General features: G+C 43.7%; 1 protein-coding gene across 2 annotated transcripts in view; it reads right to left on the reverse strand.

Moving 5' to 3' along the window:
• LOC115094420 (Krueppel-like factor 5) overlaps nucleotides 1-20,854 on the reverse strand; it is a 72,496-nt gene extending 51,642 nt beyond the window's left edge. The window contains exon 1 of one of the 2 annotated variants that reach the window (XM_029607456.1): nucleotides 20,496-20,854. In XM_029607456.1, the coding sequence (XP_029463316.1) occupies nucleotides 20,496-20,660 (165 nt within the window). In that variant the 5' untranslated portion in view covers nucleotides 20,661-20,854. The remainder of the gene's footprint in view (nucleotides 1-20,495) is intronic. The other variant, XM_029607455.1, reaches the window with a different exon arrangement.
• Nucleotides 20,855-21,133: the final 279 nt, after the last annotated feature.

Raw genomic sequence — 21,133 nt, forward strand, 5'->3', positions numbered from 1 at the left:
TTAAAATTGTTCATTATCACGTATTAACGACTGATTTTAATGTGGGCAATATTTGCTGATTTAACACCCAGTTTACTAAAGAGTGTAAAGCCTTCAGTAATTCTGGTATTGATAGTTGATTTTTTGGCAGCCAGTAATGTGTATATATTACTGGCAGTAATTAAGCTAGCTTCAATGGGGGCTTTGACACCTCCTCCCCACCATATACACATGGCAAACATCCCCGCAAAGTACCAGAGCAGATCCTGACATCAATGCTAAAGTGTTATTTCACACACCCCCAACCCCATATGAATGTTAAAAGTGCTGCAATGACCCCCTCCCAACCTCTACTCCCAACATGATTATTACAGTGACTTCAACATCCCAGTGTGTTGTTTCCCACCTCACCAAAATGGAGCACCTGAAGGGTCTCCTCCAACCCTGAATACCCCATCCGAGAATATAGAATAGATGAGAGCAGGAGAAATCCCTACCAATTCCTGGCCCATTTACTCAAGTGGTAAAAATGGCATTGGATGACATCATGTGTTCCTTCCCCCCTCCCTGCTCCCTTGAGTATGGATCTGCATGTCTTAAGAAATAGGAACTACAAGTCCATGCATGCAATGGGTAAAAAAAACAGTTTGAGTCGGAATCTATACACATGAAGCTGTATGCTAACCTTAGGTTGAGAACAATAGAATGGTCCCAGTCATGCTTTGATAATAATTTATTTTTCTGACTCAACTCATATGAGTAGCCTCTAAAATCATATTTTGTTTTATTTATGGTTCTCTTGTACACAACCAGAACAATCCTCAGTTAACTATACTTCAGTTACGCATGGGCACACATGTACTCGCATATGGCGGCTTGCGCGCATGGCAGCGGCCATTTTATAGCATATGCGTGCTATATGATTATAAAATTGGCTGTATTCACGCATGTATGTATGTGTGCCTGTGCACGCAAATGAAGGCTCTACCATGTAAGTGGGGGGATTTTATTCAATACTCGCGCCAAAACAATTACCAGTTTCCCCAATTCATTCCCAGTTTGTGCAGGTAAAGGCTTCGAGACCTTCCTAGTTCTTCACCATGAACTCCCCCCACTACCCCACCCCCCCCAAGTTCACCCAGAACAACTACCTAAGAACAATAGCAGATGAGTCTTGTCAATTGCGCTAATTAGCAGGAGAAGTTCCCTAATGCATTTGTAAAAATCTCTTATAAAACAGCAACCTACAGATGTTCCTCATGGCCCCACCTCAAAACACCCCTTGTCTGCTCCTTTTTTTGCACAAGTAGATAAGCACGCAAAACTGAAAATATGTTGCCTACTCATGATGTTTCTAAAATAGCATGTACCTATGTACAAGCTGCTAATGTGCACGTACGCTAATTTTACGTGCGTAACTCCTTTGAAAATTCACCCCTCCTTTTCAGTCTCCAATGTATTTACTCAGATGCACAAACTCCACTGGAACACATTTCAAAGTCCCTTGTAAAGTTGAAGACTCCTTTGTATTGAGATATTATTGTAGTAAGTTCCTCTATTCTTCACAGGTTCTTTTAGTTTACAGCGCTGTAACAGAGCGAAACATAAAAATACTTGGCGGACAACCAGTCAAGAAGCTTTTGTAGCTGTCTGCTTATCAGACTGGCATTTGGTCCTGTCCTGAGGGCATGCAGGTGCTTTCTAGCCTTCTTCAATCTCACAAATGTCTGACTCTAACAACACCAGCTCCGGCCAAAAAGGACCGCAACAGAGTACAATACTTGGAGAACTTCTGCTGAAAATGGTGCTTTGACTTCTCCTTTTGCAAAGAGGTATCAGACAGAGAGGTCTGGGGGCTGCTTATGAAATATGCTTTTGTTTACTTCCCCCTGTATGTTTACCTATTGGTCAGCAATAAAATGGAGACAAAGCCATTCCAGTTTTGTGTCCTCTATTTTTTTTTTCTTGAATCTTGATACATTCCTTTTGTAAGATCAAAGTTGTTTATATTATCACCAGATATACTTCAGAAAATAAATCTCTTCTGATGTTGCTAAGTGTAGTTTGATGGACAGTGAAATCTGGAAATTGTAGACAGCATGGCGGACAGGGAATGGGAATCCCAGCTACTGTATGCAAACTCTCAGGCTGATGCAATAAGACGCATGTTAAAACGGACGCTCGGATTGAGCGCCTGCTTTCCTAATGCGCATGCAGCCACATCCCCTGGGCGCCCAATGCAGTATTTAAATGAGGGGCTGTGTAAAAAAGGACGCACTAGAAGAGAATTGTGTGCCCCTGGCGCTCAAATGCATCGGATGCCCACAATTGCAATAGGCGCTCAATAGGAGCATTCATTTGTATCATCCTGCTTCTGGCCGATTTTGTTAAGGTTGCTGAAAACGCCCAGAGCTAAGCACCCCTTGCTACGGGTGTCTAAATTGTGCATCCAGAAGAATTATTTTTTTTTAGATCAAGCCAATACACACATTTTTTTTCAACACTACAAGCTATACATTTAAGTGTCACAAAGATACTAAGTAGGAGGAACCACAGAGGACTCTATTTTTTAATTTGTCATGACTCCTTGACTCACGGATTGACCTTATGCCACCTCTGAGGCTGGAGTTAAATTTGCCGCGTTAAAAAGTGTGCATTGGGTGCCCAGTGATTTTCTGCATTGGGGGCGTAATAGCCTCATCTACATGGAATTTACATGTGAGGAGCGCTATCGCTACGCATTTGTTTGGGCACGTGTTTGGGATGCTCTAATCTCCTTATTGCGTCGGGTGCTGGTCTAGTGCACCCAAAACCTGAGTGCTAGGCTGGGTGCACTTCATTGCATCGGCCTCTCTGTTCTTAGAACCAGAGGAGAAACAGTGTAAGGAGGAAAGCTGGAAGGTGTCCCAGAAATTGTTGTAAAATGTCTCTGAACACAAGAAGGGGACAGTCAGCCTAGACATATCATTTTATTTCACAATGACATTTTTAAAAATTAAAAAAAAAAAATAGCAGTGAACCACTGTTTCTTCTTTAGTTGGTAACTTGCCAGCTAAAAAAAGATATTTCTCTTTTTTTTTTTCTGTTACAAAAGATGTTCTGTTTTTGTTCTCTGTTCTTCTTCTGATGTCATTGTCTCTTGTACCCTTGGCCAGGGCTGCTGTTTTGATTTTTCAGCTGGACAGACCGCGTTATGTCATAGCCAATGATAACAAGAATGTGAGGAGATCATGAGCGGCATAGAAGACGTGATCATACTCTTTAAAAGAAATGTCACAGGGGAAGATTACACACTCTTGTTCAGAGTTTCTATTGGCTGAGAGGATTTCAAGACTCTTATAGGCATTCCCATGTACAGTGCCTGACGCCGGAAGATACTGGCAATCCTACAGTTTTTCTGTAGACATGCTGTGGCACCCTTATCTTCATGGGCACCGGTTGTGGTTTGCTGGAATATACTTTGGGTTGCCTCAGATTGTCGGCAGTTTAAAGTGCAAGGTATTGAAAGAAAAAAAAAAAAAAAGCAGCACCGCCCTGAGCATGTCATATTTTTTCATTCAAATTCACAGGTATTTTAAAACAAGCTGATTTTATTAATTTATTAATAATGCAATAAGTAAATATTCCCCTCTAGCCTGCAATGGAATGGTCCAACTGCCATTCCACTGAAGATGATGGTGTTACCCAGGGATTACGGCCCAGATTTTAAAAGGTTTACGCGCGTGACCGGTCCGTATGCGCGCCGGGCCAATTTTCAAAGGTCCGGTCACGCATGTAAATCCCCGGGACGCGCGTAAGTCCCAGGGCCGAAGAAAATGGGTGGGGCTAGAGGCCCCAGCACAGCGGCCATTTGCTGCTGTGCCGGGGGATCTTGTGTGCTGGCAGGGTGCCGGAGCGTGCTACTTGCGCTTGCCGCGAGGCAGGTGCAAAAGTTAGAACAAGGGTTTGGGGGGAGGGTTAGGATAGGGCTAGGGGGTGGGAAGGTTAGGGGAAGGGGTAGGAAGGTCAGGCTAGGTGATAGGGAAGTTCTCTCCCAGGCCGCTCCTAAATTGGTGCAGACTGGAAGGGAATAGGGGAAGGCCGCGGGCGTTGGTGCACGCAAGTTGCACTAATGTGCACCCCCCTTGCATGGGCTGACCCCAGATTTTATAACCTGCGCGCACCAAAGAAACATTTTAGAGCTGGTGTTGTTAAGCCTATTAAAACCTGAATGTAAATCTTTTCAAATCAACCTGAAATTGGGAGCCACCTCATCTCTTGCTGCACCCCTTGACAGAGGGTCACGAGTCTCAATGTGTGCCTCATTCAGCCTGAGGTTTACACTTCATAAATTAAAATTACATTTTAAAAACCTTAATTTGCATGTAATATTTGTCAGCCCAAACTTCTGGACTTGTATTTAGGGGCCTATAGACTACACATTTCTCCCAAAGACATAAAATGGAACAACTCCTGTAGTACATTTGGCTTTTTTTTAGAAAGAAATTAAACCCAAGACCTCTGAGGAAGAAATGAAAAATATGAAAATGGGTAGACAGAGTAGTTCTTTAAATAAAAGCTAAGGGCATCTGAAAAAGAAGTTGATGATATACTTTACTGTATTCTATTTTGCAACAATGGCATCTTGCTAGTGTAGGTATCCCTCCTATACATCAACACCTGCTGTTGCCCCCTTACCAAAACGGGCTTACAAAACGCATCTGCTGTATATCCCCACTTCCTCCATGGAGCCCACAGAGAAGTGAACTTGTTTCTAGCCCTCCAGTGAAATGGTGATCCCTCAGGAATGTGGTTTTTCTTCTCTACCCAAAACATATTTATTTACCGAAGACTGTGCAGGTTTTCAGAAATCGATATCACTAATTTGTTTAGTAAACACATTTGTGCAGAAGTAGTAAGGGTTTTAGAGAAACAGAAAATGTAGAAATGGTACATCTATCCTGGCAAATGTAAAAATAACCCTTGCAGGGATAATTAGTGGAGTCCGCCTGGGTCATAAAAGAGTTGACAGTCAGAACATAAAGAAAACAGAAACCTTCCATGTACTCTGATGTCTGCATTCCTTCTCTTCCTCCCCCACGAAGAAATAATGCAAGCTGCAGAAATGCTAAGCGATTCCACATTAGAGATGTCCTGGATAAAAGGTTACTTTTCCTGTTCTTAAAAACATCCGCAAAAGGAGACTCCAACAGCAGAGATGGAAAATTATAAAGGGGTAAAATTTTAAAGGCAGTTCCCGGCACGCGCACATAGTCGCATTGATTTTATAACATGTGTGCGTTGCCACGCGCATGTTATAAAATACGATACCCGCACGCACCTGCACACCAGATTTTGTATTGGCACGCACGGGGGGGGGGGGGGGGGGTGGGGCGGAATTTTTAAACTCAAGCACACGGTGACGCGATCGGGCCTTTGCCCAGTTCCCTATCCCCCCCCTCAACTCACCTTCCTCCCTTTTCCTCTCTCCACCCCTCTCCACCCCGACCCCTAAACCCACCCTACCTCGCCTATTTTATTTGTTTCAAAATTACCTGCTCCTTTGAGCAAAATGGCGCTGTCCCAGCTGGCCCCTGCTCAAACCCCACCCCCCGCCCCGCCCCGCCCCTTTTCCACAACCCGGCACTGCTGCGTGTACCGGCGGATGCGCGCATGGCCGGGCCGCTATGAAAATGAGCTCGCAGCCCGACCACACGCGGATCTGCCGTTATTGGCGTGCACCGGGCTTTGAAAATCCCCCCCTTAAGTCTTTGTGCTCCAATAAGTACTGAAAAAATAAAGTCCGTTAACACAAATACACAGGAACAGCGAATCCTGGCGCATCCTGGCTTAGGCGCTCTGGGTCAGGCACAATCTCCCTGGGCACTTCCATTGGTAACTGCTCCTCTGGACACAGCTCTCCTTCTCTCTGTACGTTTCTCATTCTCTTCCTATGCTCCAAAGAAGATGAGCCACTCCCTCGCTGCTTTCTTTTCTCAGTTAGCAACTCTTGAGAGCTTCCTCTACAGCTTTCTTTTTGACTTCCACAAAAGGACGATCCTTTTTCTCCAGTCTCTTTGAAATCTCTATTTGACAGGAAAGGGAGCTTGGAGCTTAACTCTTCTCTTATTACAATCCTCCTTATTGAATAGTCAGAATCTCTCAGGAATTCACTCTTGCTTTTATTTTTTTATTTTATTTTTTTATTCCTCTTTTCACACTTTTTTTTCAGCGCTTCAAAGCGGATTACATTCAGGAACTGTAGGCATTTCCCTATCCCCAGAGGGCTTAGAGTCTAAGTTTGTACCTGAGGCAATGGAGAGTAAAGTGACTTGCCCAAGGTCACAAACAGCGACAGTGGGACATGAGCCCTGGTCTCCTGGTTCGTAGCCCACTGGAGACGCAACTTCCTAGGTCCTGAAGACCTGGCCACCCTGATCTTGGGCTCCAGGATCTCTCAACACGCTCCAGTAACTCTCAGCCAGAGAGCTACCTCCGAGTGCCCTGAAATGTGAGGGCTGAGAAGTTTTGTTAGACGCCTGGCACCTCCCACTGCGGAGTGTCAAACTTCTTCTAACGCTCCTTTTCTATTCAACATGCATCTATTATGTACCATCTGCTGAGAAACTGATGTACTCTAGTAAGAGGCTGTTTTGGGACCCTCTTACAGACAAATAAACTGTGATCTAGAAATCAAAATTATCTATCACAGAGACCAGCTTGTAAAGCAGCACAGACCAAAACAATTCAATAGTGCTTCACAGCTGCATAATCATTTTCCCTAGCAATATGACCAAAGTTTATGAAAAAAATATATAACAATGGTCAGTCTGCGGCACTTTGTGCTAACCTCTGCAATACCCCAATGTACAAATATATGGAGCCATTTACTGAGCTCTGTTAGGGTTTTTCTGCACAGTAAACATATGTTATCTACTGCCAAAATACATGGCACAAAGTGGGTATTAAAATGAGCTCATTTGCATGCAAATCAGCTCATAACTAGGAGGACTTATGCAAATCAAATAACGCTGTCTGTTAAAACATGTGTACTGATGCTCCTAGGGTTCAGCCTTCAAAGGGGCTGAGCAGTCCTCGTTCCCCCATTCCCCCCCCGAGGCCTGATTTAAAAATAACCTTGGTGGTCTAATGGGCTGAGGGTCTAGGCTTCCTGCTCCCCCAACCTCTTTCCTGCGACCGCCCCCATCGCAGTCGACTCAGTTAGAAAAAAAGAAGTCCAAGACTCCACCTCTACTCAACTGCATTCCCAAGAAATTCAACGCAATGCAGGCTACTTTCACCAAAGTGCAGGTGGGGGAAAAAACCAGGCGTTACTGCAGAAATCTGGGCACGCCACGGGAGGCACACAAATGCAGCTGTTTTATCTATCACACAGTTTGGCTTAAGGAGAAGAGCACATAAAAATTGTAATGTTGCTCAGCGAATCCTGCGTCCTCCCCCACTTCAGTTTAACACTGTTAAAGCTTTGCTGCTATTGGGTGGCACACATCCTTTCAAAAGCCTGTTTTCATCTTTTCTGCAGCTTATGTGTTTCAGAACCTCTAGCTTTCTTAATACGCAGCCACACAAATGGTTCTCTACTCATCTGGGTAAACAAATGTACAAATTACAGTGTTTACCTAGCCTTGTCTCACAAGCTAGCATGGACTTTTAACACCTTATAATTGTGCAGGAATTGCTCCAGGCGGTACTTCACTGGAGGAAGAGCACTCCTGGCCAGGCACTGATTGGGGCTAGAATTCACCTCCAGCTCCTCTCCTCTCTTCCTCCTGGTCAGAATACCTAGAAATGCTCTCATCCAAAGAGAACAGTGCAATTGCTGGACCAGCAGTGTGCAAATGGGGCACAGTGGTTAGGTTAGAGCAGGCAGCTGAGAATGAGTAGCCCCTGGTTCTACTGCCCACTGTGTGACCTTAGGCAAGGTGCTGATGTCCCCTGTACTCAGACTTAGGACTGTAAGTTTTGCACAGCAAGACCCCTGAAACAGCATGAGCTGTCATCTACAATGCCATGTCTGGTGCACTGGTGGTGCTATAAGAATACCTATTAAAAAGCAGAAACTCGTCTGAGTGCATTTAGCACAATGTCTGGCATGTCTGTACAAACTGATAGCTTAATCAGTCAACAGCTCTGGCCCTCTATTCAGTGGCTAATGGTAGAGTGCCTGATGTGTTCAGATCACTCCTAAGGACTTACAAGAGCACTTACTTGGTACTCCTAAGGGCATTCACATCATACAAGAGTGTAGGGTATTGTTATTGTGCAACTACTGCTATTTATTTCAGTAGATCATGTTAACTTGTTAACATGTTAAGTCATGTTAATTTCAGTAGATCATGTTAACTTGTTAAGTTAACCCCCAAGTTTGATGTAAACCGGCCTGATATGAAGCTTGTCATGAAGTTCGGTATAGAAAAATGTTAAATAAATAAATAAATAAATAAATAAATGTGTATGGTGCTTACTTTCAGGGGGAAAAAAATTCTGGTACTCATATGCAGGTTGCATGGTTTTGGGGGTTTTTGGGGGTTTTTTTTGAGGGACCCACAGGGCAAAATCTAGCAGGTGGAAGAAAAAGGTGCTGGTACTCAGGTACCCCTGAAAACAAGCTCTGTGTGTGTGACTAATTAGACACACAACTGTCATACACATAACCCTGTGATTTAGAGTCCTGTGCTTGACCAGCTTTTACCATTTTATCCCTTCAGTCAAAAATCTCAAAGGATCTCACAGATTCGCATTATTTCAATGAAAGTGGGATCGTTCACCCTCTTTTGATATCAAAACCGGTCAGTTTTGCCTTGCAGCTCTAACATCAAAGGAAAGCGTTAGATTACTTTTTCTTAAGATCAGAGGCTCACATCTCCAAAAAATGCTTTGTGACAGTACATATATTTGGGGATTAGTGCATGCTTCTGCTACACGGCCTCGCGTGCCTTCAAGCAGTGAGGATCTGCAATAATGCCAGTAAATTCACAAGGTGGTATTTCGTTTACTCTTATTATGAAAGGACTGCTAGAATGTGAAGCAGTCAAAATTAGACAAAAGCAAAACCTATTTTTGCATGAGTGGAATAGACAGTAATTGTCACTTCCCATATAATCCTCAACCAGAAGACTCTGTACACTCTCTTGTATGACCATTCCTAGCATGACACCACAAGACCCATTGGATCTGGTCATCTCCCTCCCTTGCCCTTATCAAGGCCGTCTTAACCTGCCCCAAGCATTCTTGAATTATGTTACTGTTTTGATTGCCAGCGCCTTTACTGTTAGGCTATTCCAGGTCTTCCATTTGAATAAAGTAGAATTTACTCACACTTCCTCCCAGCCTAACTCATTCAAAAGGCCCCATGACTCCAAGATGATTCTTCTATAGAAAATGTAACCCTCCTGTACTTTACTGAAGCCTCTGATCAACAGTAAAAAACTCATTTGACAGAATGTACAGTAAGACCTTACTGTAGTAACTTATGCTTTACTAATATTAAAGCTCATCCAAGAGCAGGGCAGTCTGGGCTATCTTACCCTCCTTTTTTTTTCTGTCACCTCCACTTCCCTACAATTTCCTGTCACCTTCCTCTTCTTCCCTCCCCATACCTGGTGGTTCTCTCTCCAGCAGCTGCGGGGAGGCCCTACCAACACTCTGGTTTCCCCATTGTTGCCATGAGTGTATCTCCATCCTCTGCCGGCGGAGAGGGTGGCCCATCATCGCTCTGGCCTCTGCAGCACCACTGCTGGTGTCTCTCCATCCTCCGCAGGCAGGGGGTGGGAGCCCCCACATCAGGGGTTTCTCGCTTTCCTCTGCCACTGAAGTGGTGGGGGGAATCCCACCATCATACCATCCTCTCCAGTGCCTCTGCAGGTTTCTTTCACATCTTCACTGCCAGGGGTGGTGACTTCGCCGGCACTCCGGCCTCTCCATCACCAACCACCGTCATGGATGTCTGTCTTTCTTCTGTCGGCAATGGGTGGTGTCCCTGCCAGCACTGTGGCCTCTTTTCAATCCCAGCTCCCAGGATTGTTCTTCTCTCTCCTGCTGTCAATCATAGCAATTCAGGGGTGGGGCATGTTTCAGTAAGCAGAGAGCAGAGGAGCTCATTCACTAATGACAGTGATCCAGGTGCGGAGAACTTCTCAGGGGGGCGGAGATCAGGGACGCTCATTTGCATACCAGCAATACAGGTGGGGGTAACTTTCCTCTCTATTACAGCATGATAAGGTAGAATTACCGTTCCTCTGCATGGTTAAAAGTTTGCCTCTGAACTGTTAGCCATATTGAAAGGAAGCATTCCAGGGGGACGTGTTTCCTTCAGGGAAGGAAAACTGGCCCATGCAGATTGCATTTTAAAATCTTTGTACACACTTTTCCAGCAAATTTCTACACATAGAACAAGCAGTTGCAAGGGGCCATGCACCTCTGTACTCACAGCAAGTCTGAATGCAGAAGTATGCGCACACTTTTGTTTTGTGAATTAATGCAAAGCCCCCAGGTAAAATCTATGTGAGGATCTTGTCCCAGTGCAGACAATTGGAAAAGCAGTTCCCCCACTCCCAGAATGTCCAAGACTGTTTTGTTGCATCTAGAAAACAGTGATTTATTACAAGAAAGAAAACCCTTAAAGAAGGGACGTCTTCAGTACGGATCATAATCATTCGGGTTGTAGACGGCAACAGCCACATTGCTATGCAACCTCACATTTGTCTGTGAGATTGCATCTAACCTATTAGTATATAACTCTGCTTATATGAAAAGTCAGATTGTGTTTAACAGCGATATCATCAATGACAAGCAATATATTTCAGTCCTGCAAACATCCATTTTTATTCTTGCTCGTTGCTTTCTTTGAAATGTAAATAAATCCATTACAGATATGAATAACATAACACAAGCTAATAAAATACTACTGTTTTGACAGGCTTACGCTAATGAAGAAGATATGCCATTTGACATCACTGTCAAGCAAAATGGTTCGTTCCTAAGTAGTACTTCAGAGTTTTAGAAAAGTAGAACAACGAAATGGAAATGATTTCCTATTACCAAATTATTTTTCTGTGACACACACCATAGCACTAGGAGATGGCAGCAGTTCTTTTTGTTAATCTTCACCGAGTTTCAGTGAAATAAAACCAGAAACAAACGTTACTGTCCTTTTTTAATGCTGTTAGAAAGAAAACCATCAAAGCAAGTGGATAGAGATAACACCTATATAAAGTTAACAAATGTTCTAAGATGCAAGCTTTTGGCTGCCTCAAGAAGCTTACAATTCCAAACTTTTTCTAGCCTCATAAATGTATTATCTCTAGCCAGCTACTTTGTTGGATTTCTTTTAACTAATTTTATTTTTGGCAGGCTAGCCCACTACTCCCTTTTGTGCTTTTCAAAGAGAAATTCTTGGGCTTACTTTTTAATGGCTAAAGCTAACATTACTGATACATGACATCACAGTTTGTGACTCATTCTATCAATTACAAGAAGAAAGAGAAGTCGTCAGTGACCCAGTGGCTAAGGAGGAGTGCCTGGTGGGGAAAGGGAGGAGATGGTACCAGGGAAAGGGGACAAGGTAAGATTCTAGATAAAAGAAAGAGAGAAGGAAGGAAGGAGATGTGTAAAGGGGGAGCTGAGATAGAAAGAGAGTGCAGAAGATAGGGCAAATAGGGGGCACTTTTGTTGTTAACTGCATGCCATCTTTCTCTTACATGCAAACCTCCAAACTGAGCCTTAGAAATAGCACGGCGGAGCGGCTAGAGAAGTTAGCTAGATATTGCTATCCGGCTGCACTGCTGAATATCCCCTGCCATCTTAAAGTTAGCCGGATAAGTACATCCAGCCAACTGTAGGAAAGCCCTACCGAGTGATCGGAGTTCGCTGCATAAGTTAAGCAAATATCGGAGTTAGCCATATAAATTGTGCGGCTAATTCTGCTCCACCTAGAAACGCCTCCTGCCCACTCCCGGAACGTCCCCGACTTATGTGGCTAAATTCTAGCCATTATGGGGTTAGAATTTAGCCACATATGGCTTTCAATATAGTTGGGTAGCTATTTAGATGGATGACTTTTCAGTTAACCGTCTAAATGGCTTTTGAATATCGATCTCCATGGATTTATCTCCAGGTGCAGCACATTATAAGTCAAAACAGATAACACTCACATGATCAAATTTCCAGGGATGGCATGTCCTTGTGAGTTATTTATTTCAACAATTTATATTCCGCCAATCCACCATTGTCAGCGAATTTCAAAACGACATTTCACTGACAACATGAAACTACTTGCTTACTTGATTTAGTTGTAATGCTAATTTATTTCCCACAGTAATAAATATGCACAAGGTTGGATTTTCAGGACTCTTCAACATAGATTCTAAACACTCACGGGCCAATTCTAAAAGCCCTGCACATGTAAAAGTCAGGGGTTATGCGTGTGGCTGGGCCCTGAGCCCACCGCGCACATTTTCTAAAGGGCCTGGCTACGCGCGTATCCCCCAATACGTGCAAAAGTGCCGGACCTGTACAAAGGGGCGGGCCAGGGAGCGGTGTCTGGGTGGGAAGAGGTGGGGTTGGGGCGGGCCAGGACAGAGCCATTAGCCGGTTAGGTAGGGGTTTAGGGAAGGTTAGGCAGGGGTATAGGGAAGTTCCCTCCTGGTCTGCTCCTTAATTGGAGTGTACTGGGAGGGAACTGGGGAAGCCCTACTCGCATCACCACGTGTTGCTTTTTAAAATCTGCCCCCCTGCAACACGCATGTTATAAAATCGCACACGGACACATGCATGCTCCTTTTAAAATTGACCCTCCATTCTTGTTGTTATGCATATCCAAGACCGAAGTCCTGGTAGCTTGATAGCTTTCAATATATGCCAGTATTTGAATTGCAGTTTGCAAACACAGCTAGTTCAACATATTCATAAAACAAACAGCTGGGAAAAATATGCTGGAGTGCCCAAAAGTGTGTTAGTTCAGGGAGTTCATTGTTAATGCTGGCAAGAACTATTTCTATCTTAGAAAAAGCCAACATCAGTTTAATCTGAAGTGCAGCAGGGTAAAAGGAGCTATGTCTTGGATAACAGGAGATAAAGTGTAAATAATTAATTTGTATTTATGTTACATCAGATTATTGATTTGAATTGATTTGGATTACTTGATAAAAATGATTGGCACTTCACTCCTTTTTAGATAAAATAGTACATGGCGGTTAATGTGTTAGCCAATTTTTGTGCAAGTTAGATAATCTGAACCACATCATACCCTACACTTCAAGTTTGTAAGCACTGAAAACTAAATCTAAAGCAGTCAGCCCATCCCTAAGACATTTGGTAACTACCCCACTGTCAGAGTAGTTTAACATACCCATAGGGTTTCATTCAAGTCAAACCTGTCTTTCTATGGATTGATAGTACCTGTCATCTACTGTATTTACTGTGTGGAACTTTATTTCTGTGAGCTTTGCTCTGCAAAACAGGAATTTAAGAAATCCCTTTGAGCACTTTGACTACTTCTCTGATGCAACATTGTTCTGCAGAATTAAACTCTCTTCTTCGAGTACTGGAGCACAAAGATTAATGCCAACATAGGCGAGAAACGTGCTCTAGTAAGTGTCCCAGGTGCATGAACTTCAGTTATCTGGATTTACAAAGGACTATGAAGCAATGAAATGATATCTATAAAAGTTTTATCTGATTAAAGGAAGGAGATGGATAAAAGAGAAAAGCCTTTGTCAGAAACTAAGCTTAGAAGGACTTATTCACTCTTTAAATTCAGGGTGTTGGGTAGAATGAGCTCCCAAGAAGTGTTCCATCCATGGGAATGTTGCATTAGCAGTAAAAGGACTCCACAGAAAAATGGTATCATCTGTTAGTAAAACTGTAATGAGCTCCCTATACTAGCAGACTTTCACCTCCCTCGACTTCCTCTTGCATCATGTCACTGGTTCCAACACAGCACTGGCAAACTTCGATACTAGTTCAAGCCCCAGCCCTGGCATACTGCAACTCTGTACATCAGTCCATAAGCAGAGCCTTCTGTAACATTAAACCGCTCTATTTACATCACAGAAGAAGCTCAACAAAAAGACTGGCTTTAGTTTTTCTTTCTTCTAAAACAGCTAAACAAGCAAACCATGAAAACTTAAGAGCAACTAGGCAACTATAGGAGTGCGAAGAAGAATGCTGACAAAAATCAACTTCTCCCTTCTGTAAAACAGCAGAATTGTTGAGTGTTTTTATCTCCCATGAGAATAATTAAGGCCTAGCCATTCTAGAACTGCTTGCATAACTGGGGCAGCCCGGACACCATGGTTCTTCTCCCACTCCCACCATCCCGGCTAGATGCACCAAACATTACACACACAAGGAAAACATGATACTATAACTTTGGATGAAATGGCTGCAGTCATTTATTATTAGAGGACCTTAACAGGGGAGTCTAATTTAGGCGCCGAGTCTTGTCACCACTCCCTGCTTTCAACAACCGAGCAGGTGCCGATAACCCAATTTTCCTCCGCCCAAGCAGAAACTAAGGGGGTCTCGTTCCCGGGAGCCCCATCAGGCATCATGCCTGCCATCCCCGGAGGGCTCCCGGGCAGGCCGCCATGCAGCAGGCCCCACCAGAGCCCCTTCCAAACACATCCGGCCGTCGACCCATAAACCCCAATCCCCGGGCCTGGCATTCGCCAGCCAACAGGTATGAGCTGGCCCCAGGCCCCCTCTCTTCTTTTACTGGCACCTCCCCAATCCCTTTTATTTCCTCCTGTTTTTTCAATCGCCTCTCCTGGACTCAGTCGCCCCTGCCATGGCAGAATAATAAATGAACAATAACATGCTGACTAACACTTTATTCTAGCTAATGAAAGAGTGGGTTGGGTGGGAATTGCACTGCATCGGGCCAAGGAGGAAGAGGATGAACAACCAAAGCCGGCAAGTTTAAATTCCCCGCCGGCCTACCCTTCTGACCACATCAGCGTGCCGCTCCTCCGGTCCAATCAGGTGGTCCAGTGCCGGGGCGCGTTATGATGATGTCACTACGCCCGACACAGGACCAGCCAGGATGAAGGCATCAGTGTTCACCAATGACCACGTCGGAAATTACTTCCCACCCCCACCCCCTGGAGTGCACGACCCGCATGATGCTGGTGCCATCATGGAGACAGACCCACCATGCCCTAGCTAAGTGAGCTGCGACAGGGTGGGGGCAGTCACCCACATGGGTGCTTTGGGTGCCCGGTTATTTGTGGCACCTGCACATCCATGCTGGGGGGGATGGGGGGGCACCCATTTATTGCTGGGTTAGGACCATTGCACTACAAATGAAATGCGTTAGATGGCCTTAGCTTTATTGTGATCTATACATACCACAAAAATATAATTTAGCGGGACAACATGACTGAGAGATACTATATGAATAGACCAGTAATTTTAAGCTATGGAACATTTAATTACTCTGAAAATAACAGGTCTAATTGTCAAACTAACTTCATTTTAATCGCTAGAATTCTATAGGCACTTGAGTTCAAATCACGTGAAATGAATTTCGTAGTCTTACTACAGTCATTACAACCAACCGCATCTTTAGTAGGCCTTTGTCAGTACTACGGGACCACCCCACAAGGCAGTGTATTATGGTGAGGCCCGGACGATAGGGCTAAGGCAATCGAAATGCTGCAGCTCAAGACTGAAGGGCATTTAGCAGAACTGTGTGGGGTCTGAAAAAGCAGTACTGGAAAAACAGGCGCTGCAGGTATGGACTGTGGTGCATTAGCAGAGCTTGGGGGAAGGGAAGAGCTGAAAGACAATAAAGTTTGGTTGTAAAGTTCACGTAACAAAAAGAGTGCAGAAGGGACTGTTGAATTCTACTCCTTGTTTTGCCATTGACTGTGCCCCTCTCTGTCCCGTGGCTGTTTACCTAACTGTAACTTGGCAAAGATAAATATCGCCAGTGCTTCAGCGGCAACACTTTGTATTGCCAAGCAGCTGTTCTGCATTCAGATCCTGCTCCTATGACTTTGAGTTGGGATAGAAGGATATGAATTGTATTGCCAGGGCTGCTCTTCATCAGCTCCTACCTGCCCTTGTGGGCAGGAGGTCTCTGAAAGGGATTCCCTGGGGGGGAGATTGGAGAATCCATGATCCCAAGTAATCCTTCCCCCAGCCTGCATGGAACGAGGCCTGCTCTCTCCTGCTGGGCAGCAATAGGTTTCCCTTCCGACTCCAGGGAATGTAAATTGAACCTGCCTGTGACTTGTGTTTGCAGCTCCAGATCAAGTCTATTTCATATTAATCCAATAAGAACCTCAGTTTAAAAAAGATCGGATTAACTGAAATAATCATGACCATCTCGAATGCCCCAAAACCTTTTTCTGTGGCTATTTCCAATGCCAGGCATGTTCTACCTCTTGCTTTACTGCTGCCTTCATTCATTGCAGAGAATATTTGTGCTTTTTTTTTTCACCCCTGAGGTGTGCAAGCAAGCATTTTATAAAGCAGGCATATCGGGGTTAACCCAGCAGAAAAAAAGAATCTAAATCCTTTCAAAATAAACAAATCACCAAATCTTGGATGCCATTTTTTTTTTTTTACAAATTTTAAAATAGCATCAAAATGTAGACATTATTTCAAGCAGAAATTCTAGGTTTGCACAATAATACCATCTGCATGATTTTGATTGATTTGAATGACAAGATCCCATTATGATACCCAACATAAATTTTATTTAAATGATTCTTTATTCCTTAAATGATTCTTTATTCCTTTATTCCTTAAATGATTCTTTATTCCTTCTTTTAGGATCAAATATATCTGTATTATATTTCTGTACAAAACTGTAACTTTTTAATGACACTCAATTGAAACACACTGGAGTCTGACAATGTACTTACATTTTTTAGTCTTTGTTTCTTTTGCGACTAATTTGCTCCTCCCTCCCACCAATCTTTCCACCATTCATTATCAATTTCCATTCCCCTCTCAGTTTCCATTTTCATCCCCCCTCTTCTTCTCATGGCTCACTACTCCCCTACCTCTCCCTTCTGCTCATTTCATTCTTTTCTTTCCTGACCTGTTTTCCTCAGTTTGCCAACGCTCTCGCTCGTCTGCCACGGCCCACTTCTCTGTTTACTTCTCCCTTCTCTTCTATCACTCTCCAATGTTTCTTATTCTCCTCCTTTCCTCTCTCTCTCTCTGTCAATTCTCTCCATTCCTCTTCTCTCAGTCTCCTTCCCTCCCATCTTTATTAACTGTTCCAGTAGTCCCTTGATCGGCCTTGAATCCTCACGTAGTTTCCATGAGCCATGTTAAGGGCCCGCCGAGCCCAAAACATTGCTAGAATTTCCCCTCCCCTGCTTTTATAACTAGTCACTGGGCAACTAAATGTGGAGCAACGTTTTCAGACTGATGGTTTTGAAAACTAACGTCTTTCCCTTGATCAGAGAACAGGTACAGCATAGTCGGCAGCAGTATAAGCTTCACTCACTCATTCACTCACTCACACACGTACCCCCCTCCACCACAAAGCTACAACAGAAGCAGAAACAGTGCAGGCTTCTCCCCACAGCTAGGCACACGCAGTCCCACCACTGCAGAGGCAGCTCAAGCATCCTTCACACTCTGCTCCAGCATAGAGCTTCAGGCGCAGGGGAAGACAGCAGCCTGGCAAACTTCCCCTGCACTTATGGGTCCAGTTCGGCAAATATGACATTTCACAACTGATTAACAACTAAGTCATTTTAATTTCTCCCCTACCTATCCTAGCAGCATGTCAAAAAGATCAGGTTGATGAGGAAGAAGTCTACTGTATTTTACACAACGCAAAAAAATGAAAACACCAAAGCCATGGATGGCTATCAGTTTCCATCCCTTTCACCTGTAAGTTTAGCACGTTGTGTACATAAAGGCATATTCCTGTTTATGGACTGTATAGAAACAGTTTTACAAGGCAGATGGGTTTAATCATTAGCTGATTGATAATAGATGGCTTAAAGAGTTAGCCCTTGAAGGCTTACTTCGTGCATAGGGACAATATGTGGGTTCGGTAATTGAGTGAATAGATAGAAGAACAAAAAGGAGGTTGGAACAAAACTTATCAACTTTAAAACTGCAATTTAAAGTCCAAATTCCACCAGGTAGTGTCCAGCCAAACAAAAAAACATAGGCAAGGGCCTTATTCCAAAAGCACATGCTCCCTTTCTGTACATATCAGAAATTCTTTATTGAATAAAGCCCCTAGACCCAAAAAATATGACAGCAAGTAATGACCACACATCTCTGGTCTGCTTGATTTAGCCTCCTACTACAAACAGCTCTGCAGACCGCACCCAATGTCTGCCTGTACTCTCACTTCCCTACTAATCCTCTCTGTTCATCTCATGCTTTCTTGAATTCTGATACTGGGTCTTTTTGCCTTAACTCTACTGGTTCAATGGTAACAAACTGTCATGCGTGTACTCCATTATTTGTGAGGACAATTCTTTTGTACTGCTGTTGCTTTTATGTGTCCCTATTCCATGTCCTTCCTGCTGCCAGGTTAACAATACTTGGAAAAGAAAGAACTCCATCTATTCAAAGAGCAAATAGACAATATTGTGTGGGCCGTAACAGCGCCTTATCTTCTGCTGTTTTGGAAGGTACAAGTCTACCCATCACAAAGTGTTCCTTTTTCCCTCCCCATCCAATCCTTGGACTCTCTACTTGAGGATTTCCAGTAGAGTGATAGGTCGGGATTGGCAGGTGTGATGGGGATTCTTGCTAATATGGGCTGTGTCTCGTGGAAACGTTTGCTTAGCGCACTATAGGCCTTGGCTGCATTTCACCCAATCATGGAGAGATACTAAACTTTGCACCCGTCACACCTTAATCCCATTTTTTCTGTCTTCATTAGAAACATTCGCTTGAACGTTTTAAAATTTCAGAACTTGTTTGTTGTTTGTGTGCTCTGTGGACAAAAACATTTGACCAAATTATAATGACCTGCAAAATATCTAAACCAGATATTTTGCCTACAGGAACATACAATAAAATCTGCTCGGGGGGAGAAAGTGAGATTATTAAGGAAGTAGAATTCTGACCAATGCTTAAAGAGTAGGATGCATCATCAAAAACCCAGCACCTTGTGCCACTACAGAACCTTTTCCCTGCTCTGTCTGTGCCGTAAAGTGAGGCCTAATTCTCTGAGCTGCTTATCACAACTCCTGTAATAAGAACATTCTGCCTGTAGGAACTCATGATTAAATATCATTCTGCTTATGAGTGCCTGTTCTAAAAACATTATTCTTACCAATGTTATTCTTCTAAAAGTCCTCCGATGCAAGGGTAGTCTACTTATCGTAACTCCTGCTTCATAGTTCCCAGACACTGCATGAGAAAGCCTTCCTGTTGTGAGGTCCCCTCAGGTATTCTAACTACAGGCCTCTGCATCAAGCATTTTACCTGGCGCTAAGTGGTCTAATCCTCTCCACACAAGGGAGTTAAGAAGAAGAAACAGTCTTTACTAGAGATTTGCGTGGGGGAGGGGTGCCTTTTGTCAAACAATGTTGTTGTTTTTTTTTCTTTTTAAATGCCTTAAAATAGGAATTACTGTTTCTTCTTTAAAAAAAAGGAGCCCCATGGAGACCAGTTGTGCAATTTGTGTAGCAGCATACTGGCCACACTTCTCGGCACCTTTGCTGGAAATGGATGAACCGTTCCTTCCAATTTGACCTACTCGGCCAGCCCCAGAGAATGCAGTCGAGCTCTTGGAGTGATATGCAATTGCACAAATAGTTCAGCTCAGTACCAGAAGGTGTAGAGGTTCAGCAATCGCACAGTTTAGCCTTCCCCCCCCCCCCCCCCCCCCCCCCCCCCCACCTTTCTACCATGGTTGCTCTCTTTATCTCACCTTCCCTCAGCTCCTGAAACGAAGGGAAAGGTCTGACTGCTTGAAGGAGAATTCCATTCTCTGTTCGCTCGCATTACAGACCTCAAGTGCATTAAAAGTTGGAGCGATAGCACCCCGCACATTCCTGGCATGTTTCTGAAGCGTGGTGCATGCTCACAGGCACACACATGCTGAGGAAGCGCGCTATTCTTCCACAGACAGCAGCATTTTCAGCTTTTTTTTTAAGGAACATTTCTGAGCCTCTCACAGTTAACACAACTTTACAGGTAAATGTTTTGGTCTAACACCTTCAGCTCTCCTGGGAAAAAAAAAAAACCAGACTGTTCTAAAGACTTAAAAAACCTGTAATGATCAACAATGTGCTTTTAATACCAAGATCTGCCTTGAAACTTTAATACTCTCTGATGAGATACAGTAAGCAGATACCCATTATTGGATACGAACTTTAGCATTCTTTATTTCTATTGCAAAGAAATTCAATCAGCTAAATCTATTTTGAAGTTTAACATTTTAGGAACTTAATATCAATATTGTTTAGATATGATTTAATAAAATAGGTCACTGGCTTTGAATCAACTGAACAAAAATATAGCTGTACTGTTATATGGTCTACATTGTTTATAGGGGTGGGGGTTTTTGATCTCTTTCTTACCTGGGTGAGGTCCTCTTGATTTTCCAGGATCCTTATAGTTGGCTTGATGTCCTCAAACACCAAGGTGTCTTCGGCGGACTCCCCTGACATTGTGACAGGCTTTAACTGTGCGAGAACAGCACTGCTTTCTGTTGTCGGGGTACACAAAGCTAGACTGCTGCTCATCACTTTACCAGACCCCCCCTCCCCCCGTCCCCACCTTCTCTTCAAGAAATGGGGAACAGGAAAAGTTTCTACAAAGTTGCAAGTAATGCAAGGTCCATAAGTATCCAGTTGCTAATCCTTAGGAATCCAGGTGCACTGTAGCCTTAGGAAGTCTGATCTGCTGGAGGAAAGCCGTACCTGTCCTGAAGTAGGCGGCACACTAACCTAACAAGCTTCTTTGACAGATGTTCACGGCCAATCAGAGCCAGGGTAGAATATCTCTGGCTAATCAGCCAATGCACATCTTGTCTGAGCCCTTGAAAGAGATAAGTGAAGGCAGAGGAGGGCTGCTACTGCTGTGTTTGTACCCATCATCAGCCATGTTACAGTACCTGAGGCAGGTCTGTCTGTGAAAACAGAGAGAAACAGAATGAAAAGCTTCTGGCTCTATAACAGAGCTTTTCTCTGAATCTACATTGCGAACTGCACACTGC

This window comes from Rhinatrema bivittatum, chromosome 6, assembly GCF_901001135.1.
Source record: "Rhinatrema bivittatum chromosome 6, aRhiBiv1.1, whole genome shotgun sequence".
Taxonomy (NCBI): domain Eukaryota; kingdom Metazoa; phylum Chordata; class Amphibia; order Gymnophiona; family Rhinatrematidae; genus Rhinatrema; species Rhinatrema bivittatum.